The 17,497-nt window shown below is 40.9% G+C and overlaps 1 protein-coding gene across 6 annotated transcripts; it reads left to right on the top strand.

Moving 5' to 3' along the window:
- Positions 1–338: 338 nt before the first annotated feature.
- ccdc125 (coiled-coil domain containing 125) lies at positions 339–17,095 on the top strand. Of its 6 annotated transcripts, XM_041936272.1 has the most exons (13): positions 339–475; positions 1,390–1,426; positions 1,513–1,781; positions 2,266–2,327; positions 2,418–2,504; positions 6,213–6,290; positions 7,067–7,152; positions 7,238–7,320; positions 7,574–7,686; positions 7,929–8,033; positions 14,193–14,328; positions 14,823–14,941; positions 16,469–17,095. In XM_041936272.1, exons 3-13 carry the CDS (start codon positions 1,529–1,531, stop codon positions 16,721–16,723), a joined length of 1,377 nt encoding a protein of 458 aa, XP_041792206.1. In that variant the 5' UTR covers positions 339–475; positions 1,390–1,426; positions 1,513–1,528; the 3' UTR covers positions 16,724–17,095. The 6 variants fall into 6 exon arrangements, with proteins under 6 accessions (XP_041792206.1, XP_041792205.1, XP_041792204.1 ...); XM_041936271.1 differs by having other exon boundaries at positions 1,390–1,781; XM_041936270.1 differs by lacking the exon at positions 1,390–1,426.
- Positions 17,096–17,497: the final 402 nt, after the last annotated feature.

A 17,497-nucleotide genomic window follows, 5' to 3' on the forward strand; every position in this document is an offset into this window, starting at 1 on the left:
TTGAAAGTTTGACTAGAAATTATACTTTATTGTTAGCGCAGAAACGTTTTTAAATTGCACACTTTTTTTCTGTGAGGTTCAATGCAGTAATTCACTGTACCTTTCATGAAAAAAAAATCAGAATATTATTTTTAATTTTTTTGAACAAATTCTTATTTGAGGTTTTCTTCAGTTGGGAAGCTAATTTAGTTAACTAATTTATTTTTGTCTTAAAAAGATATGGAATTTATTTTAAAGGTTTTGACCGGAAGTCGATCGTGTTCCAACTGTAACTTGACGCTGCTGAAGGTTTTGACACTACGTTAGAGGAGGGTTGTCACATCATCGTCATACGGAACTGGAATATCACGAATTTGTTCTTGCTGCTTACTTCTTCAGTAAAACTTAGACAACAGTTTACTTCACGTTATCTTTGTCTCAGTGTCGGTGAAGCCTTTAAAGCGACAAGGAATATAAAGTTCGCTGAAAGTTACAGGTAAGAGGAAGTAATTAATAAGAAACGAACATTCTCAGCATTGAGGGGGAAAGTCCACTTTAAATTACAGTCCACAAGTTATTTCTGTAACAAATAAGTTAGGCCTGTAGTTCAGGTTTTGTTTGTTTTTTCATAAATGAATCAGCTACAGGCCGAAGTGATCTGGAGACTAATCCTGTGATTCATAGCTAACACTGGAACACAGAGCTGGATGATATAACTCAACTAGAAAAGTCAGCAGAGCTGGATGAATAACAAATTGCCAAAGCCTATCGAAAATCCAGCCTCCATGGTTAATGTTATTAAGTATTTCACATATTAAAAACAAAAACAAACAGAAAAAAATTCAATAACTTTTTTTTTGTTTGTTTTTTTGACTTTTCTTGGAATTATGTATTTGTCCAAGGAATAAAATGACTTTTACCTCCTTGTAACTCTAAATATTCACAAAACAAAATCTGGGGAAGAAGAAAAAAATCAGTGATCTTTAGAATGATTCGACATTCTGTGACTTTTTCACAACTTTTCACCTCAGGCCAGATGTTAATAAACTATTGACAGCTCTGGTGAACAGAACACATGGTGCTAACCTGTATCACAGCAAGAAGTTAGTTGGTACAGTAGGTACTGAGTAATGACCCGATCCCCTGTCCAAGACCAAAAAGGCATTATAAAATGACCAGAGAGGCATGTCTGTTTAATCCAGAAAATGAATAATAAAACCTCTATGATGTATATATATATATATATATATATATATATATATATATATATATATATATATATATATATATATATATATATATAATTTATTTTATGATGTGATGATTATGAGTATGAGGACTTTATAAGGAGATTTATCCAAGTGTGGAGTGGACAATCAATACAAACTGGAGGTTTTGATTTGTTTGTAGGTGCTGTGATCTATTTTGATTTTTTGACATGTAAAGGGTAAGGTATGACTTACTGACAACATAGTGAAACACAAGGGATAATACAAATAAATGTCATCACATTGTACATGAATGTAATGTAAGGTTTGAGCTGGTGCAGATGCAGGAGGTCAGTGAGGCCTGCAGGTTGGATGATGACATGGTGGATGGAGACCTGGGTGACGGAATGGGAGTCAGAGCAGCACCCAACTCCACAAGGAAGAAGAGCCAAAGCTTCACTAGTGTCATACAGACACTGCTACCTGAAGCAGAGTGGCTCAGACAGAGCACACAGATAGGCGAGGCAGCCTGGATTCCTGGACTGAAAACTGCAGACACACAGCAGAGAGCCCGCTGGAAGCTGTCACATGCTGGTAAGAATGAGAACTCACCCTTTACTGTCACAAAGGAGCTAAACAAGAATGAAATCATACAGGCAGGATACCATCGAATGCTCTAATTTCAATCAAATTTTAACTTTGATTTTCAAATTTCCTACTTCCAGTTCTCATGCTGGGTTAATTGGCTATGTGTTCTCAGTTTGGTCTCATTATTATGATGGCTTTTGGTGTGTAAGTATATTCAGAAACAATAACATTTCAAGCCAAAGTTCAACTAATTTGAACTTTGGGTGCAGTGCTGTGCTCTGCATATTTATCGGTACCATACCATCACAACTCACCACAATAGTGGAGAAGGCTTACCCACAAACCCAAGTGCTGTGCCTATGACAGCATTTTTCAAGTGTTTTGAGGAAATCACTTTGCTCTAAATGTATAAAGCTCCAAGAACTGCAAGAAAAGACACATATACATTTTCTATTACCTCTAATGCATGAGTGCACTTTTTGTAAATCAGCAGACTCCTTGGTTGCGCTGTCCAAAGACGAGCTAAAAGGCCGACTACAGGAAGCAACTGAGGTAGGAAAAGTGAAGAATAACTGTAGTTGATATACTGTAACTTTGTGCACTTGGCTCCAGCTGTAACTGATGGTTCTGCTGTGTTAACAGGTGATTGATGTTTTGTGCTGTGAGCTGGAGGTGGCACATCGTTACCTTGAAGGCAAATATGAAGCTCTGAAGATCTTACAAGGGAAGGTAGAGACACACATATATACTGGAGCATTTTACATGTCGGAATCATCGTCAGAATCAGAATCAGCTTTACTGGCCAAATATGTGTGCACATTAAAGAAATATGACTCTAGTTTAACATTTGCATTCAGTGTATTTCCATAGGAAAAAAAAGACTGAACAATAAGTTAAGTAGTGCAAAAATATACAATGAAATGTATTTGCAGGTACTTGTATGTTGAGTGACGGTGAATGATGAATATGCATGTTAAAAACTGTGCATTAATGGATTATAATGGCCAGCCAGTGGACGTTTAGGTGTCAGAGGGTTCTGTTTTGTGTCTGGTTGTTTCGGCTTTCAGTAATCTGTAGGGCCTTCCAGAGAGGAGAAGTTTGAACAGGTTGTGTATAGGATGTGAGTGGTCTGCGGTGATGCTTCTTGCCCCTTTCCTTGGTCGGAAGGTGTGTAAGTCTTGAATGGAGGGCAGGATGGCACCAGTGATTTTCTCAGCAGTCCATATAGTTCATTGCAGTCTGTTGTTGTCCTGTTTGGTGGCAGACCCAACCAGATGGTGATGGATGTGCATAGAACAGCCTGGATTATTCCTGTGTACAAGTGAGGGGCTCCAGTGCTGCTGGTCCGTGTTCTGAATGCGATTTTCCCCAGCCTCACCTGCTGCTTCCTGTCTGTCAGGAAAGTTGCAACGCACTTACAGGTGGAGGCTGTCACTGTGAGCTGAATAAGTGTCGTGTGGAGGATTTTTGGGATGACTCCTCCACCGACCTGTTTGCCCGGTGGGCAAATTGCACGGGTTCAGCAGGGGGCCTGTGATGTATTTCAGCTAAGTGAACACCAGTCTCTCAAGGGATTTCACAACCACAGATGTCAGGGCGATGGGTCTGTAGTAATTTAATCCTCAGATGGAGGATTTTGTTTTGGCACCAGAGTTATTACGGAGTGTTTGAAGCATGAGGGAACTTCACACAGCTCCAGTGATTTGTTGATCTGTGTGAAGATGGGTGTCAGCTGATCAGCACAGACTTTTAGATAAGGGAGGGGGACACTACATATGGGCCTGGCATTATTCCAAATTGCCTTATTATTATCTTTTGTATATATAAGCTAGGATCCCACTCCAAGCACAAGCATATATTGTGCATGTACATTTGTGTATATGTGTGAGTCATGTAAGGATTCACTGATTTAGGACTCACATACATGATTGTACTTGTCAGATTTGTGTTAGTTATTAAGCATACAAAATTAAAGGATAACTTTCGTTTTTTACAACCTGGACTTTATTTGTAGCATTAAATACGACCATTTAGACACCCAGACAACTTTGGTGGCATTTGGAGTCGTTTTGAAGAAATTAGCCACAGAAGAGCGGCGCGTATATCCGTATAATGCGAGTAATTGGGGCACCCGTGCGTAGCCTCTATAAACGCATAATCTGCGGCGAAACTCGTTCATATTCCAATATTTTGTTATGATATGCTGGTGCTATCCCCTCTGAGCCCGTGGTGGCATGTTGTCAACATCCAGTGTCTCTAGACAACTACTTCTGACGTGGATGACGTCATTTTCGAGCGTCGCGCGCTGCGAGCAACCAGCCACAACACGGCTAACTCTACGGCGGTCGGCTAGTTTAGCTGTAGTTTGCGACTGTTATTTTTCACAAAATGGATGAATATTTTTCCGACTCTGAGGTGGTGGACGATGACTTTGTTTACGATGGACATCCTTACCGTTTGAGCCAGAGTGCACGGAGGAGGAGCTCGTTGAAAGGAGGACGCGGAGGCAGAGAGAGGAACAGCTGGTCAAACAACAACAAACGGCTGCGCGTCCACGAGTAGACGGTAACTGGTGGTGTTCGTGTGGACAATGTTCATCGAGGACAACAGAGGAGGAATGCCTCTGTTGCTCAGAGTGGGACTTGCGGCCAGGAGATACGCGTCTGGATGTGTCAATAAATGTCTGTGTCACAACACTGGAGGATTTCCGTGCAATGATAAACTTCTGGCAAACAAAACCAAGGCAAATAAACGATCTATTCGTGTGTAAGCTACTTACTCAATCGGAAGTTGCCCACTTGGTCCTGCAGGCTTTGGCTGGGTCACTTTAGGGACACGAAAAACGTCTCCACCACAGCCCGGTTTATCATCGCGCGGAAATCCTCCAGTGATGTAATACAGACGTTTATTGACACATCCTCCTCTGTTGTCATCGATGAACATTGTCCACAAGAACACCACCAGTTACCGTCTACTCGTGGACGCGCAGCCGTTTGTTGTTGTTTGACCAGCTGTTCCTCTCTCTGCCTCCGCGTCCTCCTTTCAACGAGCTCCTCCTCCGTGCACTCTGGCTCAAACGGTGAGGACGTCCATCGTAAACAAAGTCATCGTCCACCACCTCAGAGTCGGAAAAATATTCATCCATTTTGTGAAAAATAACAGTCGCAAACTACAGCTAAACTAGCCGACCGCCGTAGAGTTAGCCGTGTTGTGGCTGGTTGCTCGCAGCGCGCGGCGCTCGAAAATGACGTCATCCACGTCAGAAGTAGTTGTCTAGAGACACTGGATGTTGATAACATGCCACCACGGGCTCAGAGGGGAATAGCGCCAGCATATCATAACAAAATATTGGAATATGAACGAGTTTCGCCGCAGATTATGCGTTTATAGAGGCTACGCACGGGTGCCCCAATTACTCGCATTATACGGATATACGCGCCGCTCTTCTGGGGCTAATTTTTTCAAAACGACTCCAAATGCCACCAAAGTTGTCTGGGTGTCTAAATGGTCGTATTTAATGCTACAAATAAAGTCCAGGTTGTAAAAAACGAAAGTTATCCTTTAAGATGTAAAACATTTTTTTACACTTATGGTCTGGATAGAACAATTACTTAAAGTAACTGTTGCTTGAGGGACCTTTCCATCATCTCGAACGTGCTATTCCATCTTGTAGCCACATCTGTCTTCAACTTTTGGGCTGGTAGCTCCAGAGGTTTCTACTTCTGCTCAAGGGCATGATTTGCGGTGGCGCTGCAGTGGAAAAGTCCTGTGATTCTCCAAATCCTCCCCAGCAGCCGTGCCACAGGAAGCGGCTTTATAGCTCTCTGTGCCACAGTGTTGACGGTGTGTGCAAAACACTTGGCATGTTTTAAGATGTGTAGCCGCTACCATGTTAGCAGTGTTAATGGTAACTATCACCATGTCGGTGGTTGCGAGCCTCCATTCCGGTGCGACAGTCTGAAACATGTCATCCATGTTTGCTCCTGTGGGAACAGGGTCCGGCGGGCCGTGCAATGTGAGCACTCAGGTCATGGCTTCACGATCGTGAACTTTGGCTTTACATTGCAGACGATTTACCCATACAGTAGGAGTTGAAATGAAACAACACTTTGAAAATCATACAGTGTATGCCCAGCTTAACATACTCCATGGCTCCTGGTCTCTCCATAATACACACCTCACTTGCTTATTGCTTATGCCAAGGTGGGCCGGGGCGGAAACCGGCATGAGTTTCTATGAGATTCAGCAAATTAACACATGGCAGGAAAAAAGGAAAATGGCAGCATCGCAAGACTGAAAAATGTAAATCGATTCTGAATCTGCCAAGATAGAATAGAATCGTGATTCTTCTCTGAATCGATTTTTTTGCACACCCCAAAGTAAGGTAAAAAACAAAACAAAACTAAGCTTAACTAAATACTATACTTCTTCACACAGGCCATTCTTGACAAAGCCACAAGTCACACTAAAAGTCTGTTGCAGAAAAGTGAGGAGAGGGCCAAAGCTCTGGAGAAGGTAAGTGCAGCCTGCTCAAATAAGGGCTTACTCTGCTTGCTTTAAATTTAGCAGGTTTCTACGCAACAGTCAAGAGCTAATTGTGGCTTTACTTTTTATCAAAGACAAAAGTTAACACCTCACACATCACAAAATTGATCAATTCTATGACAAATTTTAGAAAATATGAAATTGGTCAAGAATGACAAACAAAGAATTTAGCACAATGTTCATTTAAACAACACAACATTTGAACATAACCAGCCATGTTTTTGTACATGGATAACTGAGTTAGCTTGATTCGATTGCTGGTGATTTGACATGAGCCAGGATTTGATTTTATGGTTCATAACAAGTGCTCACAATCCCTTCCTTGTTCACTCATTCACTATTCCCTTAAAGTTTATTACTCTGTAGTGGCCAGTAAAATAAGATTTCAGACACTGGTGGGTAATTTGTTTAGGTAAGATTGATTACTAAACTCTTAACCTATGAAAGAAAGTGGTTGTTTCAAGATCTTGAAACTTCATTTAGTATAAAAAAGCAGTCCTCTGTTTTCCATACGTGATGATCCAAGTCAGCTGCACGAGACAGGATAACACAGTGTTAGTCTGAACATGCCATGACAATATTTTGTAATTGAAAAGTAATGGGGCTTTACATTACTGTTTTGTTTATAATCTCATATACAGTTAAAGTAGATGCACATGACTTGATGTTATGTGATAATGAGTTTATGAACCTGTGAAACAACTTGAAATATATTAATTATGATCTGTTGCTTCCATCTCTTGCAGGAGGTGAACAGCTTACAGTGGGAACTCAGTTTCAACCAGGTACAGATGAAAAGGTCACAGCAGTCCTGGGAGCAGAAATACAGCAGGTCAGATTCACTCCACATTCATTCATTTCTGTGGTATTTTCATTGACTTGTATTGTAACATTATTGTTGTTGTTGTTGTAATCAGAATTTTGAGTGAGAACAAGACTCTGACTGATAACATGGAGGAAAGACAGAGTGAGATCCAACAGCTCCGAGCAGAAAATTCTGGTAAATAATGTGGAATCATTATGTATGCACATATTATCTCTATGTGTGAAGCAAAGTGGATCAATCTTGAAAGCAATGACTTCACTCACTAAACCTTACACATCACCAACAGTCTAAATCATCTTAACCTAAGGTTCATTTACAAGCTTTTTCTACACCTTTCAACCACATGTCATTGATCTGGCTCCAAACATGTCTTTGTCAGCAAATGGAATTGGTTTAGTCATTATCACAAAAACTATGTTGTTTGCAGCTCTAAGTCAGCAGTGCTTGGAGCTTCTCTCCATGTTCAATGTGAAGGAGCAGAGAGCTTACCAAGGAACCAAACCTCAATACAGTCCAGAGAGGGACGCAAGTGTTCTGGAGGTGAGAGAGCGCCAATCAACATTACAGAAAGAGAGAGAGAGAAAGAAGGACAGTCATAGCCATTTTGGTTCATAATTCTAGACTAAGCAAACTTTTCTGAGATTCTTTGATTCCTCTGCTTCCTGATCTTTTCTTTATGGGCACCTGTATTTTTACCAAACTGATTTTCTCATGAACTTTTTGAAACACAGTTTTTTCATAAATCCTCTAACAAATGCCATCAAAATTTCATCATTTCTAAGATGGCAGTGTTGGGGGCTTGCCAGTGTCTCGGTGTTGCTGAAGCTTGCCCATGCAGTCGGACTGCTGCTGCTAGCAGGAAGCAGCTCATCCAGCTACAGCAGGAGGTAAACTACATCTAACCACTTCATCCATGCCAAGCTATATCTTGATCTTCTTTTTGCTCTCAAACCATTGTTGTTGTTCATAAGATGTAACACCAGTCCTTTGTAGGGAAATGATCTTTTATTGGTTTTGCACTTGTTTTGGGGGATGAGGAAGATAAATAAGTAATAATTCCGAAGAGGAAAATTAAGAATTATAGTAATTTAGTGAATCCACTTCATCAGTCTGACATCAAAAGTCATGACTTTTTGATTAAATTGCTCTCCATCTCTTGGCCCCAGAAAAGCCAAAAAGGAAAGAGAAAATGACCAAAAGAGAAAGAACAAAAAGGCAGCAAATGTTTTTGTCCTCAGGCAATACAGAGTGTTCATCGTGGGTATGGTAATGGTTGTTACCACCAGTCAGGGTTCTTCTCAGTCCTCCCTTTGTTTCAACCCTGAGAAGAGAATAGTTCCCTAATAAGACTTTGAAGTGTTTAATCTGGAGTTTATGCACAAAAGTTGCATTTCCATCCTCCACCATGACCCATTAAATTTATATTATATTGAATAAGAAGAAATTATTATATATAGGATATGGATGCCACATGGAATGAATGGTTCCTAGCATTACTACTAAATGAGTGGAGATTACACAATCCTTTTATTAGTACTAATAAAATACCTTTATGAATGAGCAATAAGCATGCACCAGCATTGCAGAGGACTAACATACATGAACAGTAGATGGCAGTATGGTCACATGGCAGAAAGACACAAAACAACAACAGTCCATCCATCAGGCTGTTGTGAAGAGAAATGACACTGATGACAAGGTGTAGCAGAGGCAGCCAGAGCGGGACTTCATTCAGTGAGCCCAGCACATAGAGATGTTCAACAGCAAAGTCCGGTCCTATCTTGTCTACATTTATTTATATACCTTGCAAACATGCATACATCCAGATGAGGATGCCCAGCTGCCATCATTCTACAACCAAGCTGATATTTCAACATTACAACGGCACACATTTAGTTCACTTTAATTCATATTCCTTGCATGGTGTTGTTATTGCAAATGTATCAGATCACAAAGAGTTTATCTGTCATAGTTTTCACACTTCGCTACACAGGTTTGACTCTTTCTTGCTGTTTTACATTTTTCACCCAACTATGTCCTATGTCCCCCCTTTTTGTTTACGACTAATGAGAACAATTAAACTTGTCGTCATTAGGGAAGTAGTAGTGATTTCAGGAGTAGTGATGAACTAGTTGTGCATATATGTCAAAGTGGGAATGGATGTCACTGTGGTTATAATTGGATGTGCAGGAGCTGGGGTAGTCAGAGCTAATGTTGGAGTAGTTTATCTCAATTTCAATTTTCAATTTTATTTATACAGCCCCAAATCACAACCAAAGTTGTCTCAGGACACTTTCCATATAAAGCAGGTACAGACCAAACTCTTCATCTACAGAGACCAACAATTCCCTCATGAGCGAGCACTTGGCAACAGTGGCGAGGAAAAACTTCCTTTTAGCAGGCACAAACCTCAAGCAGAACCTGGCTGTGGATGGGCGGCCATCTGCTTTGACTGGTTGGGAGAGAGAGAGACAGAGAAAGAGAGAGAGAGAGAGAGAGAGAGAAAGACTTAACTAGTTCTTATCGCCAATATTGTGTTTGGAGTAGTTGAACTTAAACCTAAAGTAGTCTTTGGCGCTGGGGATGTAACAGCTGCAATTGTTAAAAAAGATGGTTGCAGGGTTACCTGTAGTGGTGATGGCTATATTAAGACTGGTTGTAAATGGTGTTGTAGCATTGTCATTCACTTCTTGACTAGTTTCCAGTACTTCACAATTCTTCCAGGGGATGGAGTTTTCCTCCTTTAAATTCAAGTGCATGAACCGTAATAAACCATAAATCCAACTGGTTGATTCTTTAAACTCTTAAACCACATCTGACAATGTTCCAGGTTGATACACCGAAAACATGGTCTTTCACCTACACATTGTCTTCGGAATCTAGTCCTATATTCTCTATTACCTGAATCTCATATTTTCTTACAAAATTTGATCTTGAGCTGGATGTGTACCTTTATCTTGTCATTCACTAATTCACACTTCAATCCTACCATGTCTTCTACTCCTATCAGATTGAGGATTATTTGGACTCCTTGAGCAGTGTCTACATTTCTTATGTGTAGCTGTGCAGTCTAAGTATACTCTGGGCTCCGGGCTAAGTATGCATAGTTACAGTTACCACACGCTGATGTAATCCCCTTTCTAATCCTTTTCTGCCTGCCAAATAACCGAGTTCTGTCTATTAACACTACTACTTCTCTTTGTTTTTCCCCTACTCCTAATTCAGTTGGAATGGATACGCTGACTTCTCATCTCCACGTAGTGTATAGCTCTCTCATTTTAAATTTGACATCATCTGTCTCACAAGAAAACAATTAGAGCATGGTTGGGCTTATTTGACAATGCTGGCACAATATCTAGTCTAGCTCTGGCTTCCTTCCAAGGTGGCTAAGTCAGTTTCTGGATGCTCACGTTCAGAATCTTTGGCATCAGGGGCGTCACTAGGTTTTAAGAACAAGGGGGGCTTAGCCCCCAAGAGATGCACAGGATGTGCGTGAAAGTAGTGCACAAGTACAAAACTTCACAAACAGCCAACAAAGACTGAGAAATTATTCATTATTATTATTTCAGTCTGTGTTAAATACAGTACAACAACAAACAGAGGTTTGCACAGTAACAGTGTGTTCACATCACTGACGAAAAAAATGGCTACACTTGCAAGTTACTTGGTGGATGGAAGCATCAAAGAATGCCGTCTGTTTTTAAGGGTGGCAAATCGGTCTATCACTCTGTTGTGACTCAGAGGAAGCTCGTCTTTTTCAAGACTGTGAAGTCTTTTCTGACCCATTGTTTGACGCAGCCAGGAATGCAGCCGACGCAGTGCACTAAAGGACCTTTCACTCCTGCAGCTGCTTACAGGCACTGTTAGGGCAACTTGGATGGTTGCCTTCAGAGAGGGAAACATGTCTGAGTCAAGGAGGTTGTGCACAGACAATATATCTTCTGGTAGACATCCAGCCTCTGTTTTCCGGGCAAGAAAGTTTCTGGCCACCAGAACCTCCTCTGTTTTCAGGTCAATGCTGTAGTGCTTTGCAAGTTCATTCAAGTGTGATTCACTCAAGAAGTTCTCACATTTAGGACTGCATGCCTGGATGCTTTTTAGTAGCCCTGCATCTACAGCTCAAGCTCGCCAACCAGAGTTGTTCAATTCAGTGCATGAACCTGCCGTTGCCTCCAGTACAAAATCCTCCATTTTCCTCTGTTTATGCCTTGTCTTGGCACCTGGCTCAGGTATACTGTGGGTGTGGCACAGGGCTCTGGTTCTCTCATACAGCTCTGTGGCAAATGCATCTGTGCGTTTGTCCTCAAATGTGTCACACACTGCTTGTTTGCAGATCAAAGCTTCTGCCAGGTCTAAAGACTGTTTCTGAAGGAGCTTGTGGAGTCCTTCAGTTACAGACAGAAGTGACTGAAACATCAGTAGTGCATAGACTGCTGAGAACTGATCGAGCTTTGCTCTGAGACTAACAGCTATGGGGGATCTAATGGCAGAAAGGCACTCCAAAATGGCAGACAATGTCTCAAGAACTATATATACACACTTTCTAATCATTTCTCTCCTACTCACCTTTCCAGTAGAGGTCTCTCCCCTCTTACTCCCTGTGCATCTCTGCCCTGACTCCTACACGTCAATAGAGGTGGTGGAGTGATTATTATTAGTGTATTATTATTATCCACTGATGGTAATCATATGTGAGCCCAGCTCCATGCGTGAAGTGAGAAACACGGCTGATGGCTGATGCTCCAGAAGGAAGTCACCCCAACGATAGTGGTAAAAAAAGAGTGCATACTTAACTCTATATACAACCAGGACCTTCACAATGCATTTCAGACTACTAGCTAGCAGCAGCTAAGTAGCAGCGTTCTTTCAGAGCTGGAATGTAGCTTTTGACCGCAAAACCACAAAGGTAAGACGTGCGCAGATTGTCTGTCGTGTGTGCGCAAGCCAGGTTTTTGTTTGTCAAACACGGAGCATTTGGTTTATTAACTATATGGGAATTTCTGCTGTCAGCTGGGGGTTTGAGCTAACTAACTGTTGCTACCAGCAGTGATGAATGCTTACTTTCTTGAAAAACCTTCTTATGTCCATCCTTCACCCATCCGTTTACGCTCTGCTCCTGCCGCTGTGTGCTTCAGAGGTACACACACAGGCTGCAGTTACCGACTGCGGGCAAGGTCTTTTTTTTTGTTTTGAACTTCCCTGCAGTGGCTCAGGTGATTGTGCTTCCTTCCACTTGATCTGCTATTGGCGTTGCTTGCACAACCATGTAAGGACCATCTCATCACGGCTCATGCAACTTCCCCTGGAAGACGTTAATGTACACCTAATCTGGTGGCAACAAACTTTCAATCTTCTGGTTAGAACTCGGCTCTTCTTTTTCTCCTGCAAATAAATAGATCTGTGGATAGCAGTTTGTTGTTTCATATTATCTTTCAGTTCTCTTTGCAATTGTTTAAGCAGAGGACCCTTGCAAGGGCCTCTTAGCTGTGTTGCAGGCATGGGTTGAATGGTCCCAAAGTTCCATTCATTCTTTCAACCAAGCCTTGGCTTTGAGGATGATACACAGCTCCCAAACGCTGTTTAATTCTTAACTGTTGTAAGATACTTTTGCCAATTTTCTGTACAAATGCTGATCCATTGTCTGAACTTATTTCTAATTGTAACACAATTGTGGGATAACTTCTCTCATTAGGAATTTGACAACAGTTTTCTGCTCCAAGATCTTTAGAAGGAGTAGCTTCAACCTAGAAGGTTACTCCACCTGTGATTTGCAGTATTGTAGTATAGTTTGAGAGACTTAATGTATGTTTGGGGACCTCTACAGGTCAATCTTGCATGACATCATGTACTGTTCTTAGATCATGTACCAATCTATACTTAGATTTATCCCGTGTCTCAATTAACACTCCTGCTTTCGCCAATCCTTTTATTGTCTTCTGCTTCTGGTTTCAGTGGATATTGTGGATGGACAGGTAGTTTCACATTTGATTTTAGTTTAACCTTAACTGGGTTTTCTGATTTTACCAACCAGTATCATAGTAGTAGTTTTGACCACAGTTGATCAGGGACATGTATCAACATGCTATTGCTTTACACAAGTGTAAATTACTCCAGTTTGTCTGCCTTCAACTTGAACCTGCAAAATTGCTGGAGAGAGAGCCTCAATGACTGAGTTCCTGAACAGTATCATTAACATTGGGCTTGTTTCTGCATTCCTCTTCGGTTTCTTATTTCCACCTCTATAGTTGTCAGTTGATGTGGGCAGTTGGATTCTCATTTTCAGTGAATGGCTCACCTTCAGGGCTTACGGGTCTGTTTTGGTCGGATATTCAGCCAGCAATGCTCTCCACAGTTCAGTTGGATAGACACTGAATTCAGTCCAATCTGCCAAGTGATTCATCATCCACCCTGCCTACAATGATCTGAGCCCATACAGCCTTAATGTCTCCCAAGGCAACAGTTTGCCATGTCACAAATGTCAGGCAGCTTAGAGATCAACCCTGCAAAGTCGAGTGTTTGCCACAGTATGTAATGACCTTGAGTACCCTTTATTAAAATTGGAAATTGACCAGGATATGTATATCTGTCTGGTGGGTGTATTTTGGGTCTGTATCTGAGATAAACGGCTCTATCACCCTGTTTGCTGTTTCCCCTTGATTCAGCTCTTTCTGTGTTTCTGTTCCTGTCTTCTTGTTACAGGCATCATTGTGGGTTAATAGCAGATGCTTGGGTCTATAAATAAACTAAATTTACCCACTGTGATTTCCTCAATGGCATGCCAACAACACTGTCTTCTTTAAAAGTTGCTAGGAGTTAGTTAGCTAGTCCATGCCAAGGTGTAATGCTAGATTGATATTTATGTCTTGTAGGTAATTACCTTTTCATAGACAACGACAAGATGAGTTAAACTAACAGGGTAACCTGCATATACACGTTTTATTTGGGTGTTAAAGTAGTAAATTAGTAGGCTATGCCATGACTGTACCATGCCACAACTGTGTAAATATGTGTGTGAGTGTGTGTGTGTGTGTGTGTGTGTTTTCCAGCTGGATGCTCAATGTTCAAGGAGAGAGGAGGCGTTGATGGTTGCTGATGCTTTTCGCATTGCCTTTGAACAGCAGCTGAGGAAACGAAGCGAGCACATCCTGCTGCTGGCTGAGGCCAACATCCTGAAGTCAGGCAGTGCGTCCTGTCCATACTCTGTGAATTTCTAAACCTGTACTGTCCTTAGTTAGAGGTGTAGACCAGTGTAGTTTGTACTTTAGTTAACTTTGGAATTCTTCAAGATTTAGAAGGCTAACCAACTAAGTTCCAGGTTTAAGAAAAAATGCTTTTTAAAATGTAACTTTAATTACAGACTTACTACAATATGACACACACTTGGAACTCAAGTTGTTCAAATTAAATGGAATTTATAAATACATTATGGTTCACAGAAAAAATATTTTTTCTAGCCCCCAAATGTGAGTAGATCATGTGTAAAAGGGATTCAGGTGATTCAGCTGAATATTTTTCTTGGATGTGGGTGCAACTTTTCCCTGTCAAAGCTAGGGATTTACTGTTATTTTGTGTACGACTGTCACTCATTTCCCCATAAAACTATAAATACTTGTACTACTAGTACTTATTTAAGTGCCTTTTATTGTCACCATTATGAAAGTGTCTTTCCCTTCCAGGCATTAACAGGAGTCCTCTAAACAGTGTAAGCCAGAGGTTGAGAGGATTGCTACCTTCCAGTTTGGAGGTGAAGATGCCGGATGATCTATTAGAGACTCTCTACAGATTGCTGGATATGGTTAGTATTGCCTCTAGCATCTGTAGGTCTGTTATCTAGAAATCACAATATAGAGACTCTCTGAAATTTACTGCAGAGGTCAATACGTTTTGTTGGAGAAGTTGGCCCTCTGCAATGTCGTTCTTTCCATTGTGCCACCTCCATAAACCTCCCTAAACTCCCCTTCCCTGTTGATGTTAAGGCCTCGTTCTGCTGCAAACAAACTAGTTCACATCGTCTGACTAAAGTCAGTAGTATTTCTACCTGTTCTGGATGGCCACACTTGACAGTGGGGAGAAAAGTCTGGCAACATAGAGAGGGGAGGGCTTATTATCAGCAGGCAAGCCTTTTTTTATCTTCTTCCTCTTTCTTCCTCATTTTAGCCTTGAAAAATGTATGTCAAAGTTCTGTCTCAGCTAAAACCTACTTACTTTTGACCCTATGAAATGTAAAAGTGGGAATAACAGTGCACATATTCAGACAGTCTTTCCTCAAAGGCATTTATGATGTTGCACTTGGTTGTGTGACAAGCTGTGTAATGAAAGAAGAGATTATGAGAGAGATGTTCAAACACTTACTTTCATACTGCACAAATGGCTAATCACTGCCTCTGTTTCAGAAAAATTACAAAAGCTGTTGACACTGATAGACAATCTAATAAGCACTTTGTTTGAAGCTCACCGAGGCCTGCTTGTGGTTGCTATCTGAGGGGATAATGTTTTTGGTGATCAATTATTGACAGAGGGGCATGCATAAAGAAAACCTTTACACAAATGCACACATACACACACATACAGGCCAGAAATAAGGAGTTTCAGTCTGAAGGTGAGTAATACAGTTGTTAGTGCTACTACAATTCCTCCTAAAAACCTCATCTCAAAATCTCAAAGAGACTTAATTGAATAGAAATAGAATAACATTAAATTCCCTGTTCATGAGACTCTGCATGCTTTCATGGCAGAACAAAATAGTAAATAAAGAAGAAAAAGTAACCTCCAAGTGACATTAAATTTTTTTGTTGGTCCTGAAATGAGCAGAGACCCAAATGATCAAAAATATCTGCTATGATCTAGATAACTCGACTGTGCCACAAAGCAAAATGGATTGGGACTGTTTTGACTTCAATCGCATAAGGTCATTAACTACAATGAGAAACAATTGGCCCAAATTTCTCACTCATGGTTTTTAATGAAACATTAGTAAGAGCTATACCCTCCAGTCTGTATGCAAAGGTAATGTTGAGGAACAAGAGGAAATCCCCAAGGACACTGACCTTAAAACAAAACTCCAGGCATACATGTTAAAGCTGAGGAGTGAGTCTGCCAACATAAGTCTGTGTAGTATAGAAGCTTTAATATGAGTTTTTCCAGTATTTTTGCTGATGGGCAAGTTAATCATGGAACTGAAAAAATGTATTAAAGGAAGAACATTCATCTTAATCATGAGAAAAGAAAGAGAAGAGATTCAGACTCTGTTGTTAAGAATTTCTTTTTCTCCAGAAAGAGTCATTTTTCTCCCTAGTTATTGATTATGTGTTTCCTGTTGTAGCTAAATGACAAGGAGGAGGCCCTGGCTCACCAGAGGAAGGTGAGCATCATGTTAGCCCACAGTGCTGAGGAGCTGCAGAAAAAAATTCATCTAGATTCACACTACCAGCCATCAGACTCGTCACAGTCCAGGATCCCATCAAATCAACCACAAGACCCATCAGAGAACCAGAGCCAGTCTCACCAAACGTCTGACACATCAAAGTCTAACCACAAGCTTCATCAGAGTCCAACATCCAAGCACATCAACAACTAGAGGTGTCAAATTCCTAGCTTCAGCCAGGACAACCACCACGTCTGTCGAAGTCCATGACTGAGCTGAACTGAATTAATACTGAACTACAGGAGCTTAAATTTTACGAGAGAACCGTACCGGAAGTGCTGAGCAGAAGACGAGGGAAATGAGAGACACTATACGAGAGCAACACAAAAGACTTTTATGCTCATGAACTTTTTCTCCTGCAGGTTTAACAAGGTGTACACAGTAAAAAGCATTCTGGTTACTTCTGTTACAGAAATATGTTTTTGACATTGTTTTGCGGTTACTGAAACTTTTTTTTATTGTTTCTAGTTTTCATGTTGTTCCATGACTCTGAAGCGAGGAAAATAAATGTGATTGTGGACATCAGAACAGAGCGTGAATCTTTCATAACCAGGACAGATATACAGTTGTGCTCATAAGTTTACAAACCCTGGCAGAATTTATGATTTCTTGGCCATTTTTCAGACAAATATGAATGATCACACAAAAACCTTTTCTTTCACTCGTGGTTAGTGTTGTGCTATAGTTATTTATTATCAAACAACTGTGTTTATTCTTTTTAAATTATAATGACAATAGAAAGTACCCAAATGGCCGTGATCAAAAGTTTACATACCCTGGAGGTTTGGCCTGATAATAGGCACACAAGTTGACACAAACGGGTTTGAATGGCTACTAAAGGTAACCATTCTCACCTGTGATCTATTTGCTTGTAATCAGTTTGTGTGTATAAAAGGTCAGTGATGTTCTGGACTCTTGACAGACCCT

Source organism: Chelmon rostratus, chromosome 5 (genome assembly GCF_017976325.1).
Source record: "Chelmon rostratus isolate fCheRos1 chromosome 5, fCheRos1.pri, whole genome shotgun sequence".
In the NCBI taxonomy this organism is placed as follows: Eukaryota; Metazoa; Chordata; class Actinopteri; order Chaetodontiformes; family Chaetodontidae; genus Chelmon; species Chelmon rostratus.